The sequence below is a fragment of the Myotis brandtii genome, unplaced genomic scaffold, assembly GCF_000412655.1.
Source record: "Myotis brandtii unplaced genomic scaffold, ASM41265v1 scaffold520, whole genome shotgun sequence".
In the NCBI taxonomy this organism is placed as follows: Eukaryota; Metazoa; Chordata; class Mammalia; order Chiroptera; family Vespertilionidae; genus Myotis; species Myotis brandtii.
Window position 1 is genome coordinate 254,640 of NW_005369827.1, and position 23,191 is coordinate 277,830.

Genomic DNA, 23,191 nt, shown 5'->3' on the forward strand with positions numbered 1-23,191 from the left:
CCCAGGCACGTGCCCTGACAGGGAATCGAATCGTGATCTCCTGTTCATTGGTCGAGGTTCAACCACTGAGCCACGCCATCCAGGCTGTTTTTACTCTTAAATCTTCAAATTTCATCTCTCCTGCCTTTGTAGGTGGAGTGTATGAAATCTAATTTCTTATTTTTTTATTCCTTTTTTTTTCCTTCTTAGTTCCATCTTTGATCTGAAGGTTGAAGTCTGGTTATTCAAGTCTATGTTTTAAACATTAAGGCTGTATAGAATAATTTGTAAGAGGAATTTTGTTTTAATTCCACATAGAATAAAAATATCTTATGGTGATTTATCTTCCCTCCCTGCCCCCCTTTTTCTTAAAATGAGAGCATAGCAGAAGCAATCTGCCTATTTGGTATTTTGCTATAATTTAGAGAAAGTGAGGAAATGTCATCTCTCACTTACCCCATATAAGCCTTCCTACCATCCTGTGCTTTGAGGCAAATAGTCAGGCTTGATACTGTCTTTTTGTTTTTTAACATATTTTATTGATTTTTTAGAGAGGAAGGGAGAGGGATAGAGAGAAACATCGATGAGAGAGAAACATCGATCAGCTGCCTTCTGCACACCCCCTACTGGGGATGTGCCTGCAACCAAGGTACATGCCCTTGACTGGAATCAAACCTGGGACCCTTGAGTCCGCAGGCCGACGCTGTATCCACTGAGCCAAACCGGTTAGAGCTTGATACTGTCTTATTAGAAGGTGCAAGAATCAGGAGAGGAGACCCTGCCTGCTCAGGTCTGTGCCTGGGTCTCTGCTACTTACTCTCAATGCAAAGTTGGCAAAACTGCCAGCAGCTGCCTGAGCCTTTTTTTAAAAATTATTATTATTTGTAAAATTGGAGATTATAATTTATAAACCGTAGACATCATGTGAATGAATGTAAAATGTGCATGTGAAGGAATTGTTTTTACCAATTCATTTCCAAAGAAAGTTAAAGAATTTAACTCAGGAGATGAGAAAGAAAACAAATTTTTAAAAAGTATTCTTTCTTATTCTGTTCCTACAGGAAGATTACTTTTGAAGAAAGTACATTTCTTTTTTTTTTTTTTTAAATGAAAATTGTTATCTAACAGACTCCTGACAGACTGAGAAGCACTTAACAGTTCCTCTGCTCTGTTCCAGCAGGAACTTTTCACGGCTCTCCCGCGCCTGGTAGAAAGGGAGCTTTCTGCTTGTGTTTGCATAGAGAGGCATGACATTTGCAGTTTCCAGAGTGTGTGTTTATACACGCACCACGCCTTTCTGCCCTGGGAGCCCCACCCTTCGTATGAAGATTCCTTTGACTTGCCATCGCCCTGTCACGGATGTTCACTTCTTTTTCATATTCACAAATAGTGAAATAGAGATTTTATCCACTTTAACTCCCTTGTAATGGAAACTTCACCAAAAGTATTCCCAATAAAATAAGGAACTATTGAAATTCTCACTTGAGTATTATGTGATAGCTTTGGAAAAGTGTCCCAAACCAAACCTTTTCGAAAAGTAAACCCAGTACCACCCCCGGATGGAAGGAGGGGGAGAATCCCTTGCGTGAGCCCTGTCTCCAGGCTGCTGGGCTTCAGCACACGGAGCCTCCTTGGCTGAGCATGTGGAAGGGGGAGGGGAGGGTGGCATTGGATGTCCTTCAGTGGCCACAGGCGCTTTTCTATACTTGCCTCTGATTCGGATTAGGGGCCCGGGCGGCCACGCCTATTTGCATTGCTTAGTTAGAAGACAGGAATGGTCTGGAGCAGAAAGGAAGCAACTGTTTACCAGGGTGTGCACACCCGGAGCAAACCCCGCATCAGTCCTTCCACGGTGGGGCACCAGGTTGTTGCGAGCTGATGGCAGTAGTTTGTGTGCTCCACCCCAGTAATCCGAAGGCTCTGATAAACATTGCTAGGAAATGTGCTAGTGAGACAGTTTGAGGAGCCACATGTCTTCACCCTTTCGTGAGGCGGCCGGACTGGAAAGAGTTACTTGTGTGCTCCGCTGTGCCCAAAGGTGTCTCCTTACTTTTAGCCCTGTGGCCTCGCAAACACCACACAGCAGTCAGCGTAGGGCACAGGGGTCATTCGCTGGAGAGCAGACGCGAAGCAAAACTGCATCGTGTTTAGAATACTTGGCTTTCTGTATGGCTGTCTCTTTTCCTTCATGGCGTGAGAAACCTGGGAATATTATTAACTTTGCCAATCTCCCGGGTCCTAAATTCCTACTTTCCTTAAACTCACCCACAGATAAAAAAAAATTCAGCAATGACAGCAATAAAAGCGTGTCCTCGTTTTGCTTCCTATTGAGCTGCCAATAACTTGGCGTTAAAATCTAGGTCATAGGGAGCTCTTGGAAGAATAGGGCTGACAATAAGGGAGAAGCTACATTTTGGTGAGTAGAGTCAACTAATGCTGCCTCCCATCTCCTGACTTTTTGTTTCTAGTATCAGAGCTTTTGCACTTTAGAGAATTATATGTAAAGCAGATTAAACTTTAGAACCAGGTGACATTCCACCCCCCATGTTTAATTACTTCCTTAAACCCTCATTGTACACAGTTTGTAATATTTTTTTTTGTTAATGTGTCTTGTGCCTCTTTCAATATTTCAATTTTAACATATTTAATGTTAATATTGCTGTATGTTTGGAGCCCTCACACCTTGTGGGGTGCCTGGGTCTGAAGAAAGTTAGAAATAGTCTTTTCTTCATTTGATTCTCTATACATAACTCAAAGCTGTTTTTAAAAACAACAATTTATATATTTTGGATTTCCTGATTTTATTTCCTTCATGTCTTTGCTTTTAAGCAGATTTATTAATGCATATTCTTCCCTCCCCTCTTTAAATTGTTTTTAAGTGATATACCAGATTTTAATACTAAAAATTAGTATTCTTATTCTGTGTCTGTTATTGAGAGCCGTGCCATTCAAAAGGCGGTCTGTGCACCTTCTGCCACCTCCCAGTCATTGAGAATCTACAGTTTAACAAGATCCCCAGTGAATTTGTGAAGCCCTGATTAGGAGGATCAAAGCCCATTTAGTGCACTCCTTGTATGAGAAAAGAGAAGGGAACCATAGGGCCGCAGGGTGTTTAAGCTCAGACATAGGCTACCTCGTTGAATCCAATTTTGATTTTAGCCTCACAACCTTCTAGGAGGAGCTTTGCCATATCCTGATGTGGCACCTGTACTGCTAATATTTAGTTAGTAATATTTCTTGCCCTCTTTTATAGAATTGCTTTTGTTAACATAATTTTTTAACAGGGAACATTATATCACTACTGTAAAAAAAAAAGTTTTTTCATATGCATTTAAATAAACATCTATTTTAAAGCACTGTATGTTCACCGTGTGCCAGGCCGCAGGCGTCACTGTTCTAGACCAGTGGTCAGCAAACTCATTAGTCAACAGAGCCAAATATCAACAGTACAACGATTGAAATTTCTTTTGAGAGCCACATTTTTTAAACTTAAACTATATAGGTAGGTACATTGTTATTAACTTAATTGGGTACTCCTAAGGCTTAGGAAGAGCCACACTCAAGGGGCCAAAGAGCCGCGTGTGGCTCTCGAGCCGCAGTTTGCTTGCCATGGTTCTAGACCAGGGGTGGGCAAACTTTTTGACTCGAAGGCCACAATGGGTTCTTAAACTGGACCGGAGGGCCGGAACAAAAGCATGGATGGAGTGTTTGTGTGAACTAATATAAATTCAAAGTAAACATCATTACATAAAAGGGTATGGTCTTTTTTTTTTTTAGTTTTATTCATTTCAAACGGGCCGGATCCGGCCCGCGGGCCGTAGTTTGCCCACAACTGTTCTAGACCATACAGATTATGATGATATGGATAAAGAAAGGACGAAAGAACAAAGTACTTAATCTTAAAGATGAGAAACTTTAAAAGATCAAAATCGAATGAACTGAAAATACAGCCTAGGACCTTTCCCCTGATACTTCATGCTCGGTCAGCCTGCAGTAGAGGCCAGGCGTCTGCATTTCAAAACAGCACAAGTGATTCTGATGCATAGCCAGGTAGAGAGCCATCCAGCAAGACCCAGAGAGGAAAGCGTGGGATCTCTGTCATAAGCCCCGTCAAAACCACTGCTACCCCACAATGACTTGTAACTCACAATAGTGGCCACTGGAGTGTCTGGGGAAGCTCAGAAATTAACAGTGCATTCAGTCATTTAAGTACAAGTCCCCATTGGTGGGTTTTCTCAGCTGCATCAGGAGCTAGTATTGCCTCAGAATCATAAACACATAGGATTTAAGAGCTGGAAGACTGATAGACCAAGGTTGTGGGTTCAATCCCCAGTCAGGGCACATACAAGACTCAATCAATGAATGCATAAGTAAGTGAACAACAAAAATAACTCTCTCTCTCCTCCCCCCCTCCCTTCCTCTCTTCCTCTCTCTAAAACACAATAAATAAATAAAATGTTTTTAAAAGAGCTGGAAGAGAGGCACAGTATATTGCTTATCACTTTCACTGTAAAAGATTCAAATACGAGTAATTTTCTCCAGGAGGACTATACATGTGGTTATTAAAAATTTCCCTAAAATGCGTGCATGTATAGAAAATGGCTGGTGTTTAATTTTTTAAAGCATTCTACAGCAAGTACTCATTTTTAAATTATAGTTAAGGAATGGAGCAATTTTAGTGAACTCCATGGCCAAGAACATGAACCAGAATATGCAATTGTTGTGATTTTTTTTATATTTAAAGCTGGTAGATGAGTTAGGTCATCCTGATATTAGAAGAGAGAAGGGTATTTGAAGGTAAAGTAGGTCAATTGTAGAACAGATCTTAGATTTGGGAGGAAACAAACCATTTTGTCTCTCTTTTAATATCTTCTTAGCTTAGCTTTTGAGAGTGGGAGCAAGATGTAGAGAACACTGGGCCTCCCTCATTTTGAGCATCAGGTGGCCTGATTTGAGTCATATTATATTAGCTGTTTCTTACAGTTCTGTGTCATCCACAAATGTATAAATCGGGTCATCTTCTACACCTTCATTCAAACTGTGCGTAGACCATTGAACAAGTTGGGGCCAAGGACATAGTTACCCTAGTGTGGGTAGCCTTCAGTGTTAGGCGTGTAGGGTGACCGACCATCCTGGTTTGCCTGAGACTGAGGCATTTCCTAGGTCGTTGGACTTTAATACTAAAGCCAAGATAGTCCCGGGCAAATCAGGGCAGTTGGATGTCCCAGGCATGGATTCGTCAGCGGCTCCAGCCCACATGCAGCTCTGTTTCTTCATGTTATAAAAAGCGTATCATGAGAAATGTTCAGTGCCCTGCCGCCAGGGTACACACTAAAGCCAGAGAGGGCATTTCCTGCCAGTTAAGAAGCTCCGTCAGAAAAGCAACGAGGTTACTTGGCTTGGCTGGTTCTTGGTGAACCCCAACGCTGACTCCTAATGATTAAAGCCCACAAGGCTTCTGTTTCATAACCTGTTGTTGGTAAGAATTTTGCATCTTAATTTGTGTTTGAAGCAAATGTACTTACTTGGCGGTTCCCATGTTGTTTTTTCCTTTCCAATAGTCATACCCATCTAATTACATGGAGTCCATAAAGCCCAGCAAGTATGGAGTCATCTACTCCACACCATTATCCGACAAGTTCTTTCAGACCCCGGAAGTCCTGTCGCACGGGATGCAGATGGAGCCGGTGGACCTGACTGTCAACAAGCGGAGTTCACCGCCCTCGGCTGGGAATTCTCCTTCCTCACTGAAGTTCCAGTCCTCGCACCGGAGAGCCTCGCCCGGGTTGAGCATGCCATCGTCCAGCCCGCCCATGAAAAAGTACTCACCCCCGCCCCCGGGAGTGCAGCCCTTCAGCATGCCGCTGTCCATGCCGCCGGTGATGGCCGCTGCCCTGTCCAGGCACGGAATTCGGAGCCCGGGGATCCTGCCGGTCATACAGCCCGTCGTGGTGCAGCCCGTCCCCTTCATGTACACCAGTCACCTCCAGCAGCCGCTCATGGTGTCCCTGTCCGAGGAGATGGAAAACTCAAACAGTAGCATGCAAGGTAAATTTCGGAATCTCCAGTGTCTTCACCAGACAGCCTGGGGAGGGTGAAGGAAGCAGAGCCAAGCTCTTCAAAGGAAATATCCCACTTAGCGTCTGCCTGAGGCATTTCCTTTTGTGTGTGTGTTTTTTGCCTTAAAGTGTTGATACTGGAAGAGCTCCCAAGAATCAGGCTGTCTGTTTAAAGCTATGAAATGATTACTTTCACTATGTAATTGTCAACTTTGGGCTGGCAGGAATCTTGACTTTACATTTTGCTTCATGGAATGCCAATACGGTTCTAGGTGCAAAGAGGCATTTAATAAATACCTTTAGATCGTGGTGATTACTCGGGGCTATTAAAAGCACCTTGTTTATCGAGTGGTCATGGGCAGAAGACTGGGGTTAAAAGGAGATAATAAAAAGTCATAAGGAAGAATCATTTGGGGGCTGGTGTCTTAAAAGTCCAGTTTCCTAGGTACACTGCTTACTGGCAAAATAATGGGCCAGAGAAACAAGAACCCCCCTCAGATTCATTGCTGCTCTAATTTGCCAAAGGCAGATAAATAGTCACACATCAGTGTTATAGATGGGACCTGTGCAATAAGCTTTTTTAAAAGCTGAAATTGGTGAATTGTACACACAGTGACTTTTCTGTTTTTATTTTTTTAGTACCTGTAATTGAATCATATGAGAAGCCTATATTACAGAAAAAAATTAAAATAGAACCTGGGATCGAACCACAGAGGACAGATTATTATCCTGAAGAAATGTCACCCCCTTTAATGAACTCAGTGTCCCCCCCGCAAGCATTGTTGCAAGAGTAAGTATATTTAGGTCTACCCAGCATTTGCGTAGCAGCATGCATCTCGGGACCTGGAATGGAAGCCCAGGTTCCACTGTGTGGTGTGTGGATTGCCAGGAACGCCCTGTAGCATGTGGCAGCCACGGGGCAAGATGAGGGGATCTCCAAAAACAATGCTCTGTTACACGGACAGCATTATGACAATGACTTCCAGTTACCACTGAGTTGGTCACCCATGATTTTGCCACCTTACCACATATATTGTTTTTATCTTATTTGTTCACTCTTCCAGACTGCACACATAGTTTTTCCAGAATCTTAATCCCACCGTGGATTGAATTTGGTGTTCTAAATATTCAAGGTTGGATCATGAAAACTCCATATGGACCCATGTCGTACTCCTACTTATCACTTCCAATAGAGTCTCCTGTCTCCAGGATGAGGAATGTCTTGCATTAAAATCTTCAGGCCAACCACAAGCCCAAGAAAGACACTCCAACACAAGTCCTGTAAACAAGTGGTGGCAACAGAAATTGACCATGTAGCTCAGAGAAGCCCAGCCATGACACAGCTTATTCTCTAGTCGTTTAAATCCTGCCTGCCCCTGCCTAGAATGTTCCGTCTGCTTTGGGACTGCCATGGAGGGGAAAGTTCAGGCTGTGTTGGTCAGCAACCAACCACCTGAATGGTGGTTTGTTTTACGTTTAACTTGCTGTAATATGACAGTGCCACACACAGGTTAAATAATATCACTGATGGGATTGCCACTGTAGGTAACCTTGAAGTTTACCGGAAGCTGTGTTTGAAGTAGTTCAGAAACTGGTCTTTGGGTCTGACATCTTGGATCCCAGCTCCGCTCCCTACCATACGTGTGACCTTGGGCTAATCGTTTAATCTTGTTGCCTCTTTCCTCTTTATTTTCATTATTGGCCATAATTATTTTTCTTGCTATAATTGTCTTGTGTTCTGGTGCTTTTCACATTGGATTTAGTGGCCAGCTTCCTAGTACTGAGGCAACAATTGCCTCCCAAGTCACTTTTCTCCAACTTAAACACATGTTCTGCCCACCTGGCTACTTGATCTTCTCCACCCCTCTCCCTTAAACACTTAATAATCTGCAACAGAATATGAATCCTCTGATTTTACTGGAATTCCAAATATTCTAACTGTATCCACATTCAACCCAAGTAGATGCCCTTATAGTAGCTCACGTATTAATTGCTCAGTGAACCAAATCACAGTCAATTTTTGTTGTTGTCATATACTTGCTGATAGGTGGAGAATGAATTTTCTTGCCCAGCCACATAGGTAGTAGAGTGTCTGATGGACTTGTACATTACTGCTTTTCAAAATTGCACCCCCTTCACCCCCAAAGGAGTGAAAAAACTTTTCCAACTTTTATTCTCCCATAACAAGCATATGGGAGACAGGAAATGGAGAACTGAGGAGCCAGACATTAGATAACTCGCCTGTAATCACACTGTTCACAGCAAGAGGGGCCTGGGCTTGATCTCCTGCACCCAGATGAGGGCTCTTCCTGCCATTTTTAACCCATATCTAGCTGATTGCATCTGCTCATGCATTCAAGTGAAAGGAAAAAACAAACTATCCAAAATGGACACATCATGTCGGCTGCACTGCTGCTTTTATTTATGATGCCGGGTGTCTCTGGCAAGGTAACTGGCAATATGACTTGCACTTGTAATTGTTCCTACACACATGATGGAAAAGATGCTCTAAAACCAATTGCCCACATAGGGAGTGATCCATTGACTGAATGGGGTTATTCCAAAGCCCAGGTTATTAGGAACTACAGTGTGAAGCATTATGGAAGAAGGATATTTGAAAGCAATAATATGCTGTGCCCTGAATGCTGCTGAAGATAAAATACTTTTTCTCTTCTTTCTTATTTTAAGTAATGTTCTTTGGATGATCTCAAGCTGGATGGCTTTTAATGATTAATGAGCAAGATGCTTAGTCTAATGCTGACCCAAGAATGCATTTTGCTTCTCAAAAAACTCAACAGATTAGCCACAACTGGGACATGTACTCTTCAAGTGATTTTCTCACAGATGTGATTAAGTAATGTCTTGGAGTGTGCCCAGTAGCAGCCCCCATAGGAAACCAGCTAGCCAGGAAGGAATCATTTGAAACCAAGCGCCTAGTAGCATTGTGATGAGGCAGCCCCAATCTTTGCCTCAAGAAAACCTTTCTTTAGAGGCAGACTTCAAAACACAGCTTTGAAATCCATTTGCTTGATCATGGAGCTACTTGCTCTAGAATTATTTGTAAAGGCACTCAAGTGTATATAAAATTGCTTCTGCTGTATATTTGCATGTGTGAAAATGTATAACAAACAGCTTAAGAAGGAAAAATCAAACAGCTTAAGGATCAGGTTGTTCCATTTAGTTGTGTATATGATTGGTAGCAAACTTGAGAGGTCGGCTTAGCTCAAAACAATGACCAGGTCTCTGATATTTAATAGTTGTTCTAACTTCTTGGTTGTAATGTTCCTAAACGGCCTCTTTTAAAATGAGTAGTGAGGAGGCCAAGAAGGGTGAGATCCCAAGATCCTGATCTCTAGCCTCAGCCTATACTAACATCTGGCTCTTTAGAGATGGGGCTGCTCACCACCCTCAGAATGATGGTGCCTTTTGAGGTAGATGTTAGCTGGTATAGAGATGTCCTGATCCGGTGTGGAGACATTAAAAGAACAAAAAAACACGCTTCATGAAATTAAACAATGTAGGGGCTACATTTACAAATAGATTTCAGAACCTTGAATTATGAACAGCTACCATTGAGTAGATTTACATCTGGAACAGATATTGTTCTCTTTTAAAAATATATATATCTTTTACTTTAGAGAGAGGGGAAGGGAGAAGAGGAAGAGAGAAACATTAATTGGTTGCCTTCTGTATGTGCCTCAACCAGGGACTGAACCGAAAACCCAGGTATGAGCCCTGGCCTGGAATCAAACGGGCAACCTTTCCGTGCACAGGACAACATTTAACCACTGAGCCACTCCAGCTGGGCCACATATTGTTCTTAAATGCTTTGTGTACATTACTCACAACCACCTTCCCAGATCATATCATTCTCCCCATTCCACAGAGCAGATATCAACACCTTGCCCCCAGGGTCCCAGGGGCTATCTGCTCCGGAGCTGGGACTGTCAGCTGGGATTTAAGCTAGAGCACACAGCTCTTTAGCATACCTTTATGCACACAACAAGCAACTGGAAAACACATTCTTTAACTACTGCACAGAAACTATTAGGCTGATTCGCAACCCATAAAATCTAACAATCGGGAGAGACTTCTAAAATCATCTAATACTCTTTCAGTATCCCAGAGCATGAGATACATTTAATCATTTTTTTCCTCAGAATTTTATTTCCTGAAGGTCTCTTAGTGAAGATGAAACATTTTCAATCAGTGGAATTAAAGTTGAAAGTTAAAAATAAACTGATAACCTTTTCCTTTTTATTGAAGAATTTTAAATTGATAAAAAAAAACTATATCTGTTCATAAACTTCTCACTTCTCTATTTTCTCTGTTTGTATATTTATAAAATTTAAGTCTTGTCTTTTCCCCCCCTCACTAGTTCATGTTCACTTTTCCATGTATTTAAACTTGGCCATTTGTTTTTCTGTATCGCCCCTCTAAGCATCAGGGTAGGAAGGTAAAGTGACAGTTTTCTTTGCTAATAATAAAAGTGAGAAAATGTGAGGTCATTTAAATACGGCTTTGATTTTCTTTCTAGTTGCTTCCTAGCATGCCTGAAAAAGTTACTGATAAAAGACATGTATGTAAATTTTAACCAAGATAAAAAAATCAAGTTTCATTTCAGGGATTCCCTTTTGATTTATATAATTAAATTTTATTATCTTTTTTAAATCTCATTAAATTCCTTTTTTCCTTCTCACCAATCTTTTTTCTCCCTTTGCACACTTGTATAAAATATTCATATGTTATGTGGAACATCTTAAGAACTTTAGGTTCAAATTTTTAAAAATACATATTTTTTTATTGATTTCAGAAAGGAAGGGAGAGGGAGAGAGAGGTAGAAACATCAATGATGAGAGCGAATCATTGATTGGCTGCCTTCTGCATGCCACACTGGGGCTCAAGATCACAACTTGGGCATGTGCCCTGACCAGGAATTGAACCATGACCTCCTGGTTCATAGGTCGACGCTCAACCACTGAGCCCCACTGGCCCAGAATTAGGTTCAAATTTAAAAGAATAGTCTTTTGTTATAGTTGGAGGCCAACTACATAACTGTAATGTTTCAGGTAGTTGGTCATTAGGAAAGCAAATGAATGGGTTAAAATTAATGAATGGATTAGGAATTTTAATTACTTAACATTAATCAGCAGAAGTCTGGGAAAACTACAGACCTTTCCCAGCTCTTCCCCATCTGCCTTTTCTCTCCAACTACCTTTCTGAAAAAGAAGTCCACAGTAATGATGTTTAACATGATTTGATTTATGCAAATGCAGGATATGAGTCTGGGCGAGAGCAATCAGGGAGGTAGGGAGAATGTCAGGGGTCCCTGAGAGGGCTGACCTCCTACAGTGTGGTTGCCTGAGACTTAGGAATCTGACCTTTCCCTAAAGAACAATAAATGAAAGTAAGGATGGCCTGTGAATAGTAGTAGAGTGTCCGGCATTGCCTAGGGCCACAACATTCTATAAACAGGCAAATTTTTATTGAGGCAAAGAGACTTCTAGCACTTTGCACCCACCTCCCTGCAGCGTAGCACCTAACTCTTCTTACTGTCATTACTTATCTACATGTCTGTCTCCCCCTAGAGTGTGAGCTCCTCGAGGGCAGGAACCCTGTTTTTATTCATCTTTGTGTCCCGGTGCCAAGCACAGTGCCTGGCTTATGGTAGGTGCTCACTCAATGTTTGTTGAATGAATATAGCAGTGCTTCTTGAGTTGATCAGCTAATTTCTTTTTGTTTATTTTGTTGGGTTTTGTTTGTTTTTGCCCGGTGTTGTTAATGCTTTTGATAGACTAAAGAAAAGGAAGAGCCTGCCACTCAACATTTTGCATTTAACGTTGCCTTTCACAGGAATCACCCTTCAGTCATAGTACAGCCGGGGAAGAGACCTTTACCTGTGGAATCTCCAGACACCCAAAGGAAGCGAAGGATACACAGATGTGATTATGACGGATGCAACAAAGTGTACACTAAAAGCTCTCACTTGAAAGCACACAGAAGAACACATACAGGTATCAGAAATATAAGACTCGCTTTCTTCCTAAGAATTAGACTACAAGGTTAAGTCAAATGTTCTGACTTTCAGAGGTTATTATTGATTTTTTTTCAGGCATCTGAAAGTTACCATAGTCATTTACAGATGTCTCTGTCATGATAGATGAAGTATTTTGTTATGATTTACTTTTGTAATAAGTAGAATAGATTCAAGGTCATCGCTGTAGGAAGGCCAATCACTTGTCTCTCTGCACTCTGCAATGAAGGAGAGAGAAAGGGATGGATCCTCCGGTGGAACAGAGGGGAGAGTGCTCTTAACCGTGGGCCGATTTCACCAGGATGTGGTCTTCCTATGGGCTCTTCTATGGCAAATGTACATAAAGTTCACAATAGTAAAAATCAGCTCTTTACGCAGAACAAATGCAGCAGTTTATAGAAGCTGAATTTGGGTAAATCCCCGCTTCTAAAACTGAGGGAACTTCTATGTGATTGCCTGCTATATTTGTTCTAGAATATTTTCCATCGTGCCCAGTCTCAAATACAGAGTGTACAGCCAGATCTTATTGTTGTATAGGTGAAGAAAACGTGAAATTGTTCCGTGGGCTCTTGAACATTTTGTAGCAAAGTATCTTAAGGAAATTGTGTAAAAATGTTGTAAACAATCCGATTAATTGTACTAAGTACTGGTGATTAATGTTTACTATAGGTCACATCTGACCCAACCTCAGACTCTTCAGTATGAAATTCTAGTGTGATAGGGATTTGCCTCTGTATACATTGTTCTTAACTCAGGATGTAGTTTTGTTTTTTTTTATTCTTATGAGTCATTCTTATGAGGAATATTTAAACAGAAGACTCTGGGATTTGGAAGAAAAAAGGGCAGGAAAGTGTCTAGCACAGTGGAAGTGAGTTTTTCATTGAATTCTGGGGAGAGGAAGCCAGGGAAAATCAACCTACCTACAGCTTGCATTTAGAGGAACACCCAATCACCAAACCTATGTCAAATAGATTCGTAAAAGCATCTCCAGGAGATTAATGGGACAACCCTGCGGTGGATGCTACCAGATTCCAGCCTAAGATTAAAAAGACCAAATTGAATGTTTGCATAACAATTCAGATGTGGGCAAAATACCTCTTAGCATTTATATTCTGTGCTGCAAAGCAGAGAATACAAATTCTGAATATCTCATTGAAATGCCAAGGAATGGTAGTCTATAAGGTTTAAACATGGAAGCTAGCCATTAACAGCCTTTTCATTTGTGAGGGTCTTCCTAATGGCTCTCCCTAGGGTGTTCTCACAAGGGTCTTCTGTCCTCACCTGCAAATGACCATTACCCCACAGGAGGGGTGGGAGACACCCGGCTGTAACAGGGTGGGGAGGCATCACTATAGTGTTAGTACTTCCGGATTAAAGCATTATACTTAGGCATAGTTATTATCCATTAAACAAAAGCTAAGATGTTGAAATCCCCAACAGATATTTCAGTTGATAGAGACTTCAGATTTTTTTTTTTAAAGAGAATTAATGTTTTCTTGCTTGTCCTGTAGTGGTTTATAAGATACTGTTATTGAGGGACAAATGGATAAACATACCTTGGAAATAATATATGTCAAGAGCTTTAGCTCAGACATTTGAATTTTACTGCCTTTACTAATTAACAGTCTTTTTCTATCAGAAAAAAAAATAATAATAAGCTCTTTTCACTTTCCTTTTGCAGGAGAAAAACCTTACAAATGTACATGGGAAGGATGCACATGGAAGTTTGCTCGGTCTGATGAACTAACAAGACATTTCCGAAAACATACTGGAATCAAACCTTTCCAGTGTCCGGACTGTGACCGCAGCTTCTCCCGTTCTGACCACCTTGCCCTACATAGGAAACGCCACATGCTAGTTTGAATGTCTCCGTCTCCGCCTCGGCACGCGGCTCCCCACTCGCCCAGCTCTCTCTGTCCTCCCTCCCGTTGTCTAACTCATTTTTTACATGTACATTTTAATTTTGATTCAGCTGGTCTGAATCTCTGAATTTATATCAGTCAAACTTCCATATGGTCAGTAGTAAATATTCTCTAATCCTCCCTCCTTACCACGGGTCAGACCTAAAGAATGTGAACACTTTTTTTTTCCGGGGATGCTAAGCAAACCCTTCTTACAGATAAGTTTAATGTAATGAGAACAAGGGAACATGTAAACAAACAGAACCAGTTGTCGGTTTGTCCATGTATTCCTCAAAAGAATGTCAAAGTAAATGTGTTAGAAATACAGTATCCAGCCTGCTAGTCCTTGCCAGAGACAGTCATACCTCTGAGCCCTGTGATCGCATTTTGTGCTGCACCGAGAAAAGACGGGTGGACCCCTGCACAGGTCAGCTAGAAGGGCAGCAAGATTCCAGGCGAGTTCAGTCAGCTCTTCCGTTATCCTTCACCAATCTTGCTTGTCAAGTTGGATTTATCACTTCATCGACATTAAGTCCTTTGCCCTCCTTCGTGCCTGCAGCTAATAAGGAGGACTTTGCCACCAGTGGAAGATAAGCTAGAGTTGTTGACGTAGGGAGGTGATCTGTCAGTTCAAGGGATGGAGGCTGTATTTGCATCGAGTGGAGTTGGAGCAAAGGGGCATTGAGCAAGGGGGCAGAGGAGGAAGCCAGCCAGGGGTTTCCAGTGAGATTTCATCATTTGGTTAGCTGTGCGGTGCGTTCCTAGAACTTCGGTCTCTGCATATTCAACTGTGCAGAACCGTCCAGCAAAGCCAAATACTGATGGGGTTACCCATGTACCAACCTCCAGTCCTACAGTGTCCTTAATATAGATCATCAAGCATTGAGAGTAGGGACGCCACAAAAATATTTGCCCAGAAATGGTGAAGAATCTTTTGGATGGGGGTCTGAATGGCCTTCTTTACCAAACCTACTGAGAGCCTTTTTGCAAACAGGGGAACGCTGAGTGGTAATTATATTCCCATATCAAATTACTCATACAGCTTTCATACAGAAAGTCTGTGTGAGTGACAAGGTGCCAAATTGGCTGTCATTGATGTTCATGACACATATCACAGATAAGCATCTGCTAAGTAGATTCATTAAGACCTGAGTGACGCTATTTGTAAATAGTTGTGAAGCACACAGACCTTTACTTGGGGGGACAGATTCCTAAAAAATAGAAAATCACAGTTCAGGGATTCATATATGTAGCTCAACAATTCCCAAAGTTTACTGTCGGAGCTGGCACTCTCACTACCAAGTATCCTGTCAGAAGAACAAACTGAAAATGACTCGTGTTCATGTTCAAGACAAATAGCACCGTTATTTGGGGGACATTTCTCAAAAGTAGGCTTTTGAGCATCATAGTCTAAATGCCAATAAAAATAATTCATGTGTAGAAATGCCTTGGTTCTGAATTTGAAGAAAGTGGCAACGGTGGTCAAAAGTGGGCACCTGTGACCAAATGCCCCTTCATAAAGGATGGAGAAGAGAAGAATGGAATCCTGAAGATTCGTCCGAGCCACAACTCAGGATCCAATACAACTTTAACTGGGAGGAATACGCTGTTTTCAAAGCATCAGTGAAGAAGTGATTCTGAGGCCTGCGAATTGTGTGGGGAGCTTACTTTGGCGCTATGTCAATGAAAGTAGTTGTAAGGACTGCACACCTAGAGGTCCCACTCAACAGCTCTCTGAACCAACTGAAAGGAAATGTACAGAAATGCAAAATAATTTGTTATCTGGCACTTGGTTTTTACCTTTTTTTTTAAGCACTGCAAAATTCATTTAGAATATTAAAACATCCTAATTGGGCCTTTTCTTTGTTGTTGTGTGTTTGGTTGCAACTAAGATATGAATTGAGGGGTTAAAAAAAATAGCTCTTGGGAAAGTAGGTATTGTCTGCATTGTAAATACTTAGTCACATTCATGCCAAGGTGTTTATTTCTTGAAATGGTTCTTCCACAACACACCGAAGAATTAAGTTTGAATGCAAGGGACTTTTTTTGTTTTGATGGAGAAAACCAGTTTATGTATATTCTAACCACAGAAGGTGGGAAGGGGGATGAGAAAGGGTAGAGTTGATCTTTCTATAATGAGCTTTGAGTCTGAGTCCAATTAATAGAAAGCTTCATGGGTTCTAGTGAAATTTAATGTTTGCTATGGCATATCAAAATTCTGTTCAAAAGTACAAGCAAAACCCTGCAGAGACTATTACATTATACTTAGCTTGCTTAGATTATGTTAACAGTTGATTAACAAAGTTCCATTTTAACTGAAAGAACCATCCAGAGAAGCCATCATTCTCTGTTCCCTTGCTGGTCTACATACTTTTGTTACCAATTGGCTCTCCAAATTTTCCTTTTATATATATATATATATATATTTGTATCTTATACTATCATAGTTGAGAAATTTAGTTTCTTAGTCATTTTTAGCTGTTATTGTGGGAGACCTCAAATAAGATGCCCTTGAGTGTGTGGTTTTAGTGATGTGCCATCTTACTATCAATGGCGATTTTAATTGCAATATTCAAGTTGATGAGAATGATTTGTAAGAATGGAGCTAGTGTATAAATTGTTATAGAATTTATTCAGTTATTATCCAAGTGTCAGAAAAATTAAATCTGAATTCATCATATGTTAGAGTTTTAAAATGTGAATCTACATCGTAAATGGGCATTAAACATTCTGAAGCGCCTTGTTTGGAGAATGTCAGCAGCATAGCTACGTTCAGCTAACGAAATGCTAAACATGCGGAAGCTTCGAGAGCCTCGGGACAGATTTACAGGGAACTACATATGTACATGTGTGTTTCATTATTAAACACCCACCTGCACTATCAGTGTTGCACTAATGTGGAATTTGAAAGACTAGTATATTGCTGATACTGTATATCTGCACATCTTTCCTGGTTAGATTGTTTTAAAGACAATCTCAAAGATCTAAAGTTTTAAAGTAAATCCATTGGTTTGAAAATATTGTCATCTTGAAGGAATCACTGTCATACATGAAGTTGCTCAGAGCGGTATTTATTCTCTTCTTGGTCAAGGTTAACAATTTCTAAATGATTGCAAATCCACTTATGAAATAATACATTTACAAAGCCATTTTCCATGCATTAAACGAGGGCTACAATATTATGTTTTACAAATACTAGCACTTTTTTTTTTTTGCTGATATGTACTTAGTGTTAGAGGGTCAAAATAATCTTTCTGCTTAGCATCTCTTAAACCATACCTGCAAGTATAGCAGGATTATTACATTTACAGTACTTTAATACTTGTATAAACTATGCAGAAATTTTTAATAAAGTGTAATATATTTTATAAGCTAATAAGACTGAATGGGTAAAGGTTTTTAGCATGCATTAGTATACTTGCAAATACTGAAACATTTTGGTAATCTTTCTTACTAAAGATGTGAATGTTTAATGTACCTTCTCTGTTTCTACTCTGTAGTCCAATGGGAATTCAGTAATGACATTTTGTCATGTCAAACTGTGAACATAAATTTGTACTGTACAGTCCTCATATACTATATACAGTATGCAATATATGTATTATATACTTGTTAATAAAACCATCAGAATATTAAATGTGATCATGTGATTACTATAGATTCAGTGATCACAAGGAACAAAACTTAGCAATGTAACATGTGAGAGACCCTGTTCAGAAATTTCCAAGCAAATCACTCTGATAGGCAATCATTGTTGATGAAGGGAAAGAAAAACAGATCTAATTGGAAGATGCACTAAAGAAATTAACTCAGCCCTAAAGCATTGTCCCTGGATTTCTGATTATGGCAACAGGAAATCTAAGCACAAACCATAAACCTGCAGACAACCCGGCATAAATCTACAAACTCATCTAATGCATTCTTGGAATGGTCAGTTATTTATGACCCTTACCTGCTTCCAAAAAAACGTCAGTGCCTTGTATTAAGAGGCATGTGTTAAATACTTTGCTTTTTAAATAAGATAAAGGTGAGTTAGGCAAAAGACAGTGCATTAAAGTGAATAATTCTGGATAAACATTTTTAGTAAGCCATGTCCATGGACACTGCTGTGTCTGCAGCATCACAGGAACAATTCGTTTCTAATGAGGATTTAGAGTTATTTTGTTAAAAGCAAAATGTAATTACCTTCCCTGTACCCCCCACTCCCCGTAAACACAACTGTAACTGAGATATTGGCTTGTTCAGCCTCAATCAGCTTCCTCCAGCCCGAAGTTCATCTTAGTAAAACACAAGATAATGTCTGGCTGGCACTTACCACGTGACTCGCCGTCACAGGCTGGGGCTTGGAAGGAGGTTGGGAGAAGGTTGAACTCAGCCTTTCCCAGGAAACTGCTTTTATACTGAGATACGTGACCAGAAACTCAAAAAGGTATTGTATGTAACTTATGTCCTAAAGGAACATTGGCTTGGATTAGTAGATGGTTGGCTGTAATGCTCACATTATACTTCCTATACCGGAGAGATGACCCTTGCTGAGTTCAAAATGAGACCAACCTAGGAGATTGTATGTTAAAGCTGGATTCTGCCCAGGTGAGTGATGAGGATGTGACAAGCATAGATTTTATGAGAAACTATTGAGGAGTGGTTGAACAAAGTAAGGATGTTCAGTGCATGCATACACACACACACACACACACACACACACACACACTCATAATCATTGCCCAATATTTTAAATGCTGTTGGGTTGAAGAAGAAGGGATTGGGAGCCTTGCTGGGGGACAAGCTATCAATTCTAGTGTGCATTAAAGAAAGGAAGTGGCTCTGTTCAGATGGTAGTAAAAACATATGATGTATAAGTTAAGCTATTCAAGACTAGAGTGACGTGTGTGTGTGTGTGTGTGCGCGCGCACGCACGCATGTGCAAAACTTAACAATGACTTGCCCTTCAAGGATACATTCATTTTGATGTGTAAATTGAACCTGTTATCATTTCCTGATATCTGAGGTGACCACGGTCATGATGGCTAGTAATGGTGCAGTATATATGTAGAGTGACCCCCAAATTAGTATGACACATGTTGTAAATTAGAATTCTTTTTAAAATTATTACTTAATAGGGGTGTGGGGGTGCGGTTCTCACCAAGTTTAGGTAGACATGTTTATTGCTTTGAATGCTTCTGCTCATTACATCCCTGGTTTTTCATTTCCTATGAGCATCCTGAATGGTCTGGGTTAAGGAGAGAAGACAGAAGCTGGATCTTCAGGCTCTTAGACCATATCTCTTTCACACTGAATGCATTTGATGTTTCTTCCTTCTCTCAAGACTTAGTGTATTAGCATTCTCCAGAGACACAGAACCAGTATTCCCCTGCCCCAGCTCAGGCCTCTGGGACTATCACGGGAGTCCGTCACTGTCTTACTTCAATCCTCCACAGCAGCCGCCAGGGCCGTCCTTCCAAAACAAAGATCTGATTATGTTGCTGCCCCACCTTTTAAAAGCTTCCCATGGCACTCACTGGCACCTGAACTGGTTCTTCTTAATTCAGCCCTGCCCTCCCCCCCCCCACCCACCCAAGCCTTTTCTGTTATCATTAATTGAGCATGCACTGTATGCTCAGCACTATTCTAAGCACTTGAGGGTATTAATTAGTTCAATTCTCAACCCTGTAAGGCATGTAACTATTATTATTCTCTTTATGCAGATGGAAATTGAGGCACAGACAGGTTCAGTAACTTGCCCAAGTGGACGAAAATGGGACACATACTAAACCTAACAAGCTCAGGGGAGGCCTATGTGGTGGCCTTGCTAACTCAGTAACCACGTAGGATGGTCTGAAATTACAAATTTTTAACTAAAAGCAGATTATGGTGGGTAGTCATGTCCTAGGCTAGAATCCTCCCTGACAAAAGTCAATCTTTACCTTAATTGAGCCTGTCTGTTGTCTTTTTGCGCCTACTATAACAGAATGTCAAAGAAAGCTCCCTTTCTCTGGACCCCTCAAAGCACAGGTACCTCACCAGCAGAAACCACAAATCCCCTCGTTATTGCTATCGTGTTACTTGTTGACACGTAACTATCTTGTACCCATCTGTGTAAGAGAAGGATGAGCCTATCCGCTTTACTCTTCACTCAATCTCAGAAATTCCCCAGCTTTGCTTTTTCCCACCTCCCTAATCTATCACCACAGGATTTCATGTAACCCACTTATTGTCTTCTCTTTTGCTTATAATGTATAAAATAAGGTGCAAACTGACATTTTTCTGGAGCATTTATTCAATCATCTGAGATTATGCTTCCTGCAAATTGTCATCAGTTTGGCTCAAATAAACTCACAAAAATTATCTACAGGTTTGAATGTTTCTTACGTTGCCAGTCACAAAGATAAGAAGTAGAAGAGCCAGGTTCAAATTCAGGCGGTCTAACTCCAGAGCTTGCTCTCTTAACGATTAAACAGATTTTTCCGCTGAGTGACCACCAGGTGAGTTTGGTGCCTCCTCTCAAAATCCAAACCACATCTGCTTGCCTTTGCTCATACACAGGCTATCTTCTGAGATGCCCTCCCCATTATCCAGGCCCCACTCAACCATTTCTTAACAAGAAAAATACTATTAATTCTTCAATAATTGCACAGCCAGAACTCTCCAAATAGTGAGGAGGGGAAAAATTTGTTGATTTCCATAAATGAAGCTTGATAGATTTTTTAAATGTCAGGTATATTGAGGTATAATTTACATAAAGTAAAATAATCTTTTTAGTGCACCGTCTAATTAATTTAATAAGCACATACACTCATGTACTCACCACATTCAAAACCTAGGACAATTTCATCCTCCCTAAAATTCATGGCTCTTTGTAGTCAATCCCCGCCTCCAGGCCTGTTTTACTTGCCTGAACTTTTGCCTTTTTCAGAATAGATGTAGCCTTTTGAGTATGGCTTCTATCACTTGGCTTTCTATCACCTGGCATTATGTATTCATCCATGTTATATGTATCAGTAGTTTGTTCCTCTTAATCATTCAGGAACTACAATATGCTTGTACATTCTCCCGTTGAAGGACATTTGGATTGTTTCCAGTCTGAGACCACTATGAATAGAGCTGCTACAAATATTCACATACAGGTTTTTGTGTTAACATAAATTTTCATTTCTCTTGGACAACTGCTTAAAAATGCAATTGCTGGAGCGTGTGGTGAGTGCATGTTAGTGCTAAAGCAAACTGCCAAGCAGTTTTTCAGTCACTGTACCATTTTGCATTTCCACCAGCAGCAAGGTATGAGCGTTCCCAGGTACTCCACAACCTCACCAGCACTTGGTACTGTCCAGTGTTTTGTTTTGTTTTATCCATCCTAATACGTGGAGCAGTACCTCATTGTGCTTTAATTTGTATTTCCCTCACGACTTACGATGAGCATCTTTTCATGTGCTTTATTTGCTATCCATATATCTTCTTTGGTGGAGTGTCTGGTCAAGTCTCTTGCCCATTTTTTTATTAGGTTGTTTGTTTTCATATTACTGAGTTTTGGGAAATCTCTATATATTCTAGATGTAGGTCCTCTTTTGCTAATATTTTCTCCCCAATTGAAGTTTGTCTTTTCATTTTCTTAACAGTAACTTTTAAACAGCAGATGTTTTTAATTTTGATGAAACTCAATTTATCATTTTTTAATGGATCATGCTTTTTGTGTTCTATCTAAAAAATCTTTACCTAATCCAAGATCATCAAGATTTTCCCCTATTTCTTCTAGTTTTATAGTTTTAGGTTTTGCATTTGGACTTGCTGTCTGTCCCTGTTCCACATTAAATAAATGTAAGCAAAAGCATTGCTTCTCCTTCTCACCACCAAGCACAGTGGTGAGCGAATGTGGGGTGGAACCCTGTAGTCAATGCTGGCCCAGCACTAACCACAGAGAGACAGCATCCTCTTCCCCCTTCCAACTAGACAGTTGGGAGAGGATTATGAAAAAGAGGGAGCAGAAGAAAGAGACCTTTTATATCTAAGTATCAAGTCCCAGGCTCATCTCTGAGTGGCCCAAGCATTAAAACTGGCCAGAGTCAATACAGCCATGGCTTTGAGAACTGAGCTGCAGTGTGGAATACCACCCAGGTTTCAGACTGGCCTCTCGGCCATGCACAGCGGGGCCATCCAGAACAGCACTGCAAAGGTTCAAAAGGTAAATTAACATGCAAACCACAGCCCACAGAAGTGGGCCAGGATGTGCGTTCTAAATCTAAATGGGTTGACTGCCTGCTAAAATAGAAGACTTAAAGAGGAACCAAAGTCTCATAACATACCACACAGAATTTCTAAGACATAACCCAAAATTACTTGGCATAGCAAGAACCAGGAAAATCTCATTTTGCATGAGAAAATAAAGCAATGGATATTAATGCCTAAAGACAGAAGTGTTGAAACTATCTGGTGACGATTTTAAAGGAACTATCATAAACATTCTAAAAGCAATTATGAACACTCTGGAAACAAACGGGAAACTAGAATATCTCAGCAAAGAAATAAAAGACATAAAAAAAGAATCAAATGGCAATTTAGAATTGAAAAATACAATATCCAAAATAAAAATACTCACTGAATGGATCAATAGCAAAGTGAAGATTACAGAGGAAGGAGTCAGTAAACTTGAAGATAAATCAATACAAATTATCCAGTCTGAGCAACAGAGAGAAAATAGATTGAAAAAAATGAACACAGCCTCAGGGGCTTGTGGGAAAATAACAAAAGATCTAACACTCATGCCACTGAAGTCCTAAAAAAGTGAAGAAAATGCAGGTCTTAGGAAATATTTGAATAAATAATGTCTGAAAACTCTCCTAATTTGTTGAAAGACAAAACAAACAAACAAAACCTTACAGACTCAAATAGCTGACTGAATCCCAAAAATGATGAACTGAAAGAAATCCCCACCAAGACACATCATAATCAAACTGCTGAAAATGAAAGACAAAGAAAAAGAATGTAGAATTAAACATAACATACATAAAGCATGATACTGAATTTTTACATTGCAACTCTATGGATATTAAATACTAGAATTATAAATGGTTTTATTTTTATGTAAACATTTAATGATAGTTTATACTTTATATAATACTAGAGGCCCGGTGCACAAAAATTTGTGCACTCGGGGGGGACGGGGGAGGGGGGGTCCCCCAGCCCGGCCTGTGCCCTCTCGCAGTCTGGGACCCCTCGGCAGATAA

The 23,191-nt window shown here is 40.5% G+C and overlaps 1 protein-coding gene and 1 long non-coding RNA gene across 4 annotated transcripts in view; one reads left to right on the forward strand and one right to left on the reverse strand.

Moving 5' to 3' along the window:
• The window catches only part of KLF3 (Kruppel-like factor 3 (basic)), a 35,298-nt gene extending 17,688 nt beyond the window's left edge, over nt 1–17,610 (forward strand). For all 3 annotated transcript variants that reach the window (XM_005877432.2, XM_005877433.2, XM_005877434.2), the window contains exons 3-6: nt 5,541–6,027; nt 6,678–6,828; nt 11,892–12,052; nt 13,754–17,610. In XM_005877432.2, coding sequence (XP_005877494.1) covers nt 5,541–6,027; nt 6,678–6,828; nt 11,892–12,052; nt 13,754–13,935 — 981 coding nt within the window. In that variant the 3' untranslated portion in view covers nt 13,936–17,610. The remainder of the gene's footprint in view (nt 1–5,540; nt 6,028–6,677; nt 6,829–11,891; nt 12,053–13,753) is intronic.
• Nucleotides 299–20,314, reverse strand: LOC106728018. Its single transcript, XR_001364249.1, has 3 exons — nt 19,725–20,314; nt 6,983–6,986; nt 299–308 (listed from the first exon to the last, which is right to left on the reverse strand). It is a non-coding gene; the product is annotated as an uncharacterized LOC106728018 (long non-coding RNA).
• Between the last annotated feature and the right edge of the window lie 2,877 nt (nt 20,315–23,191).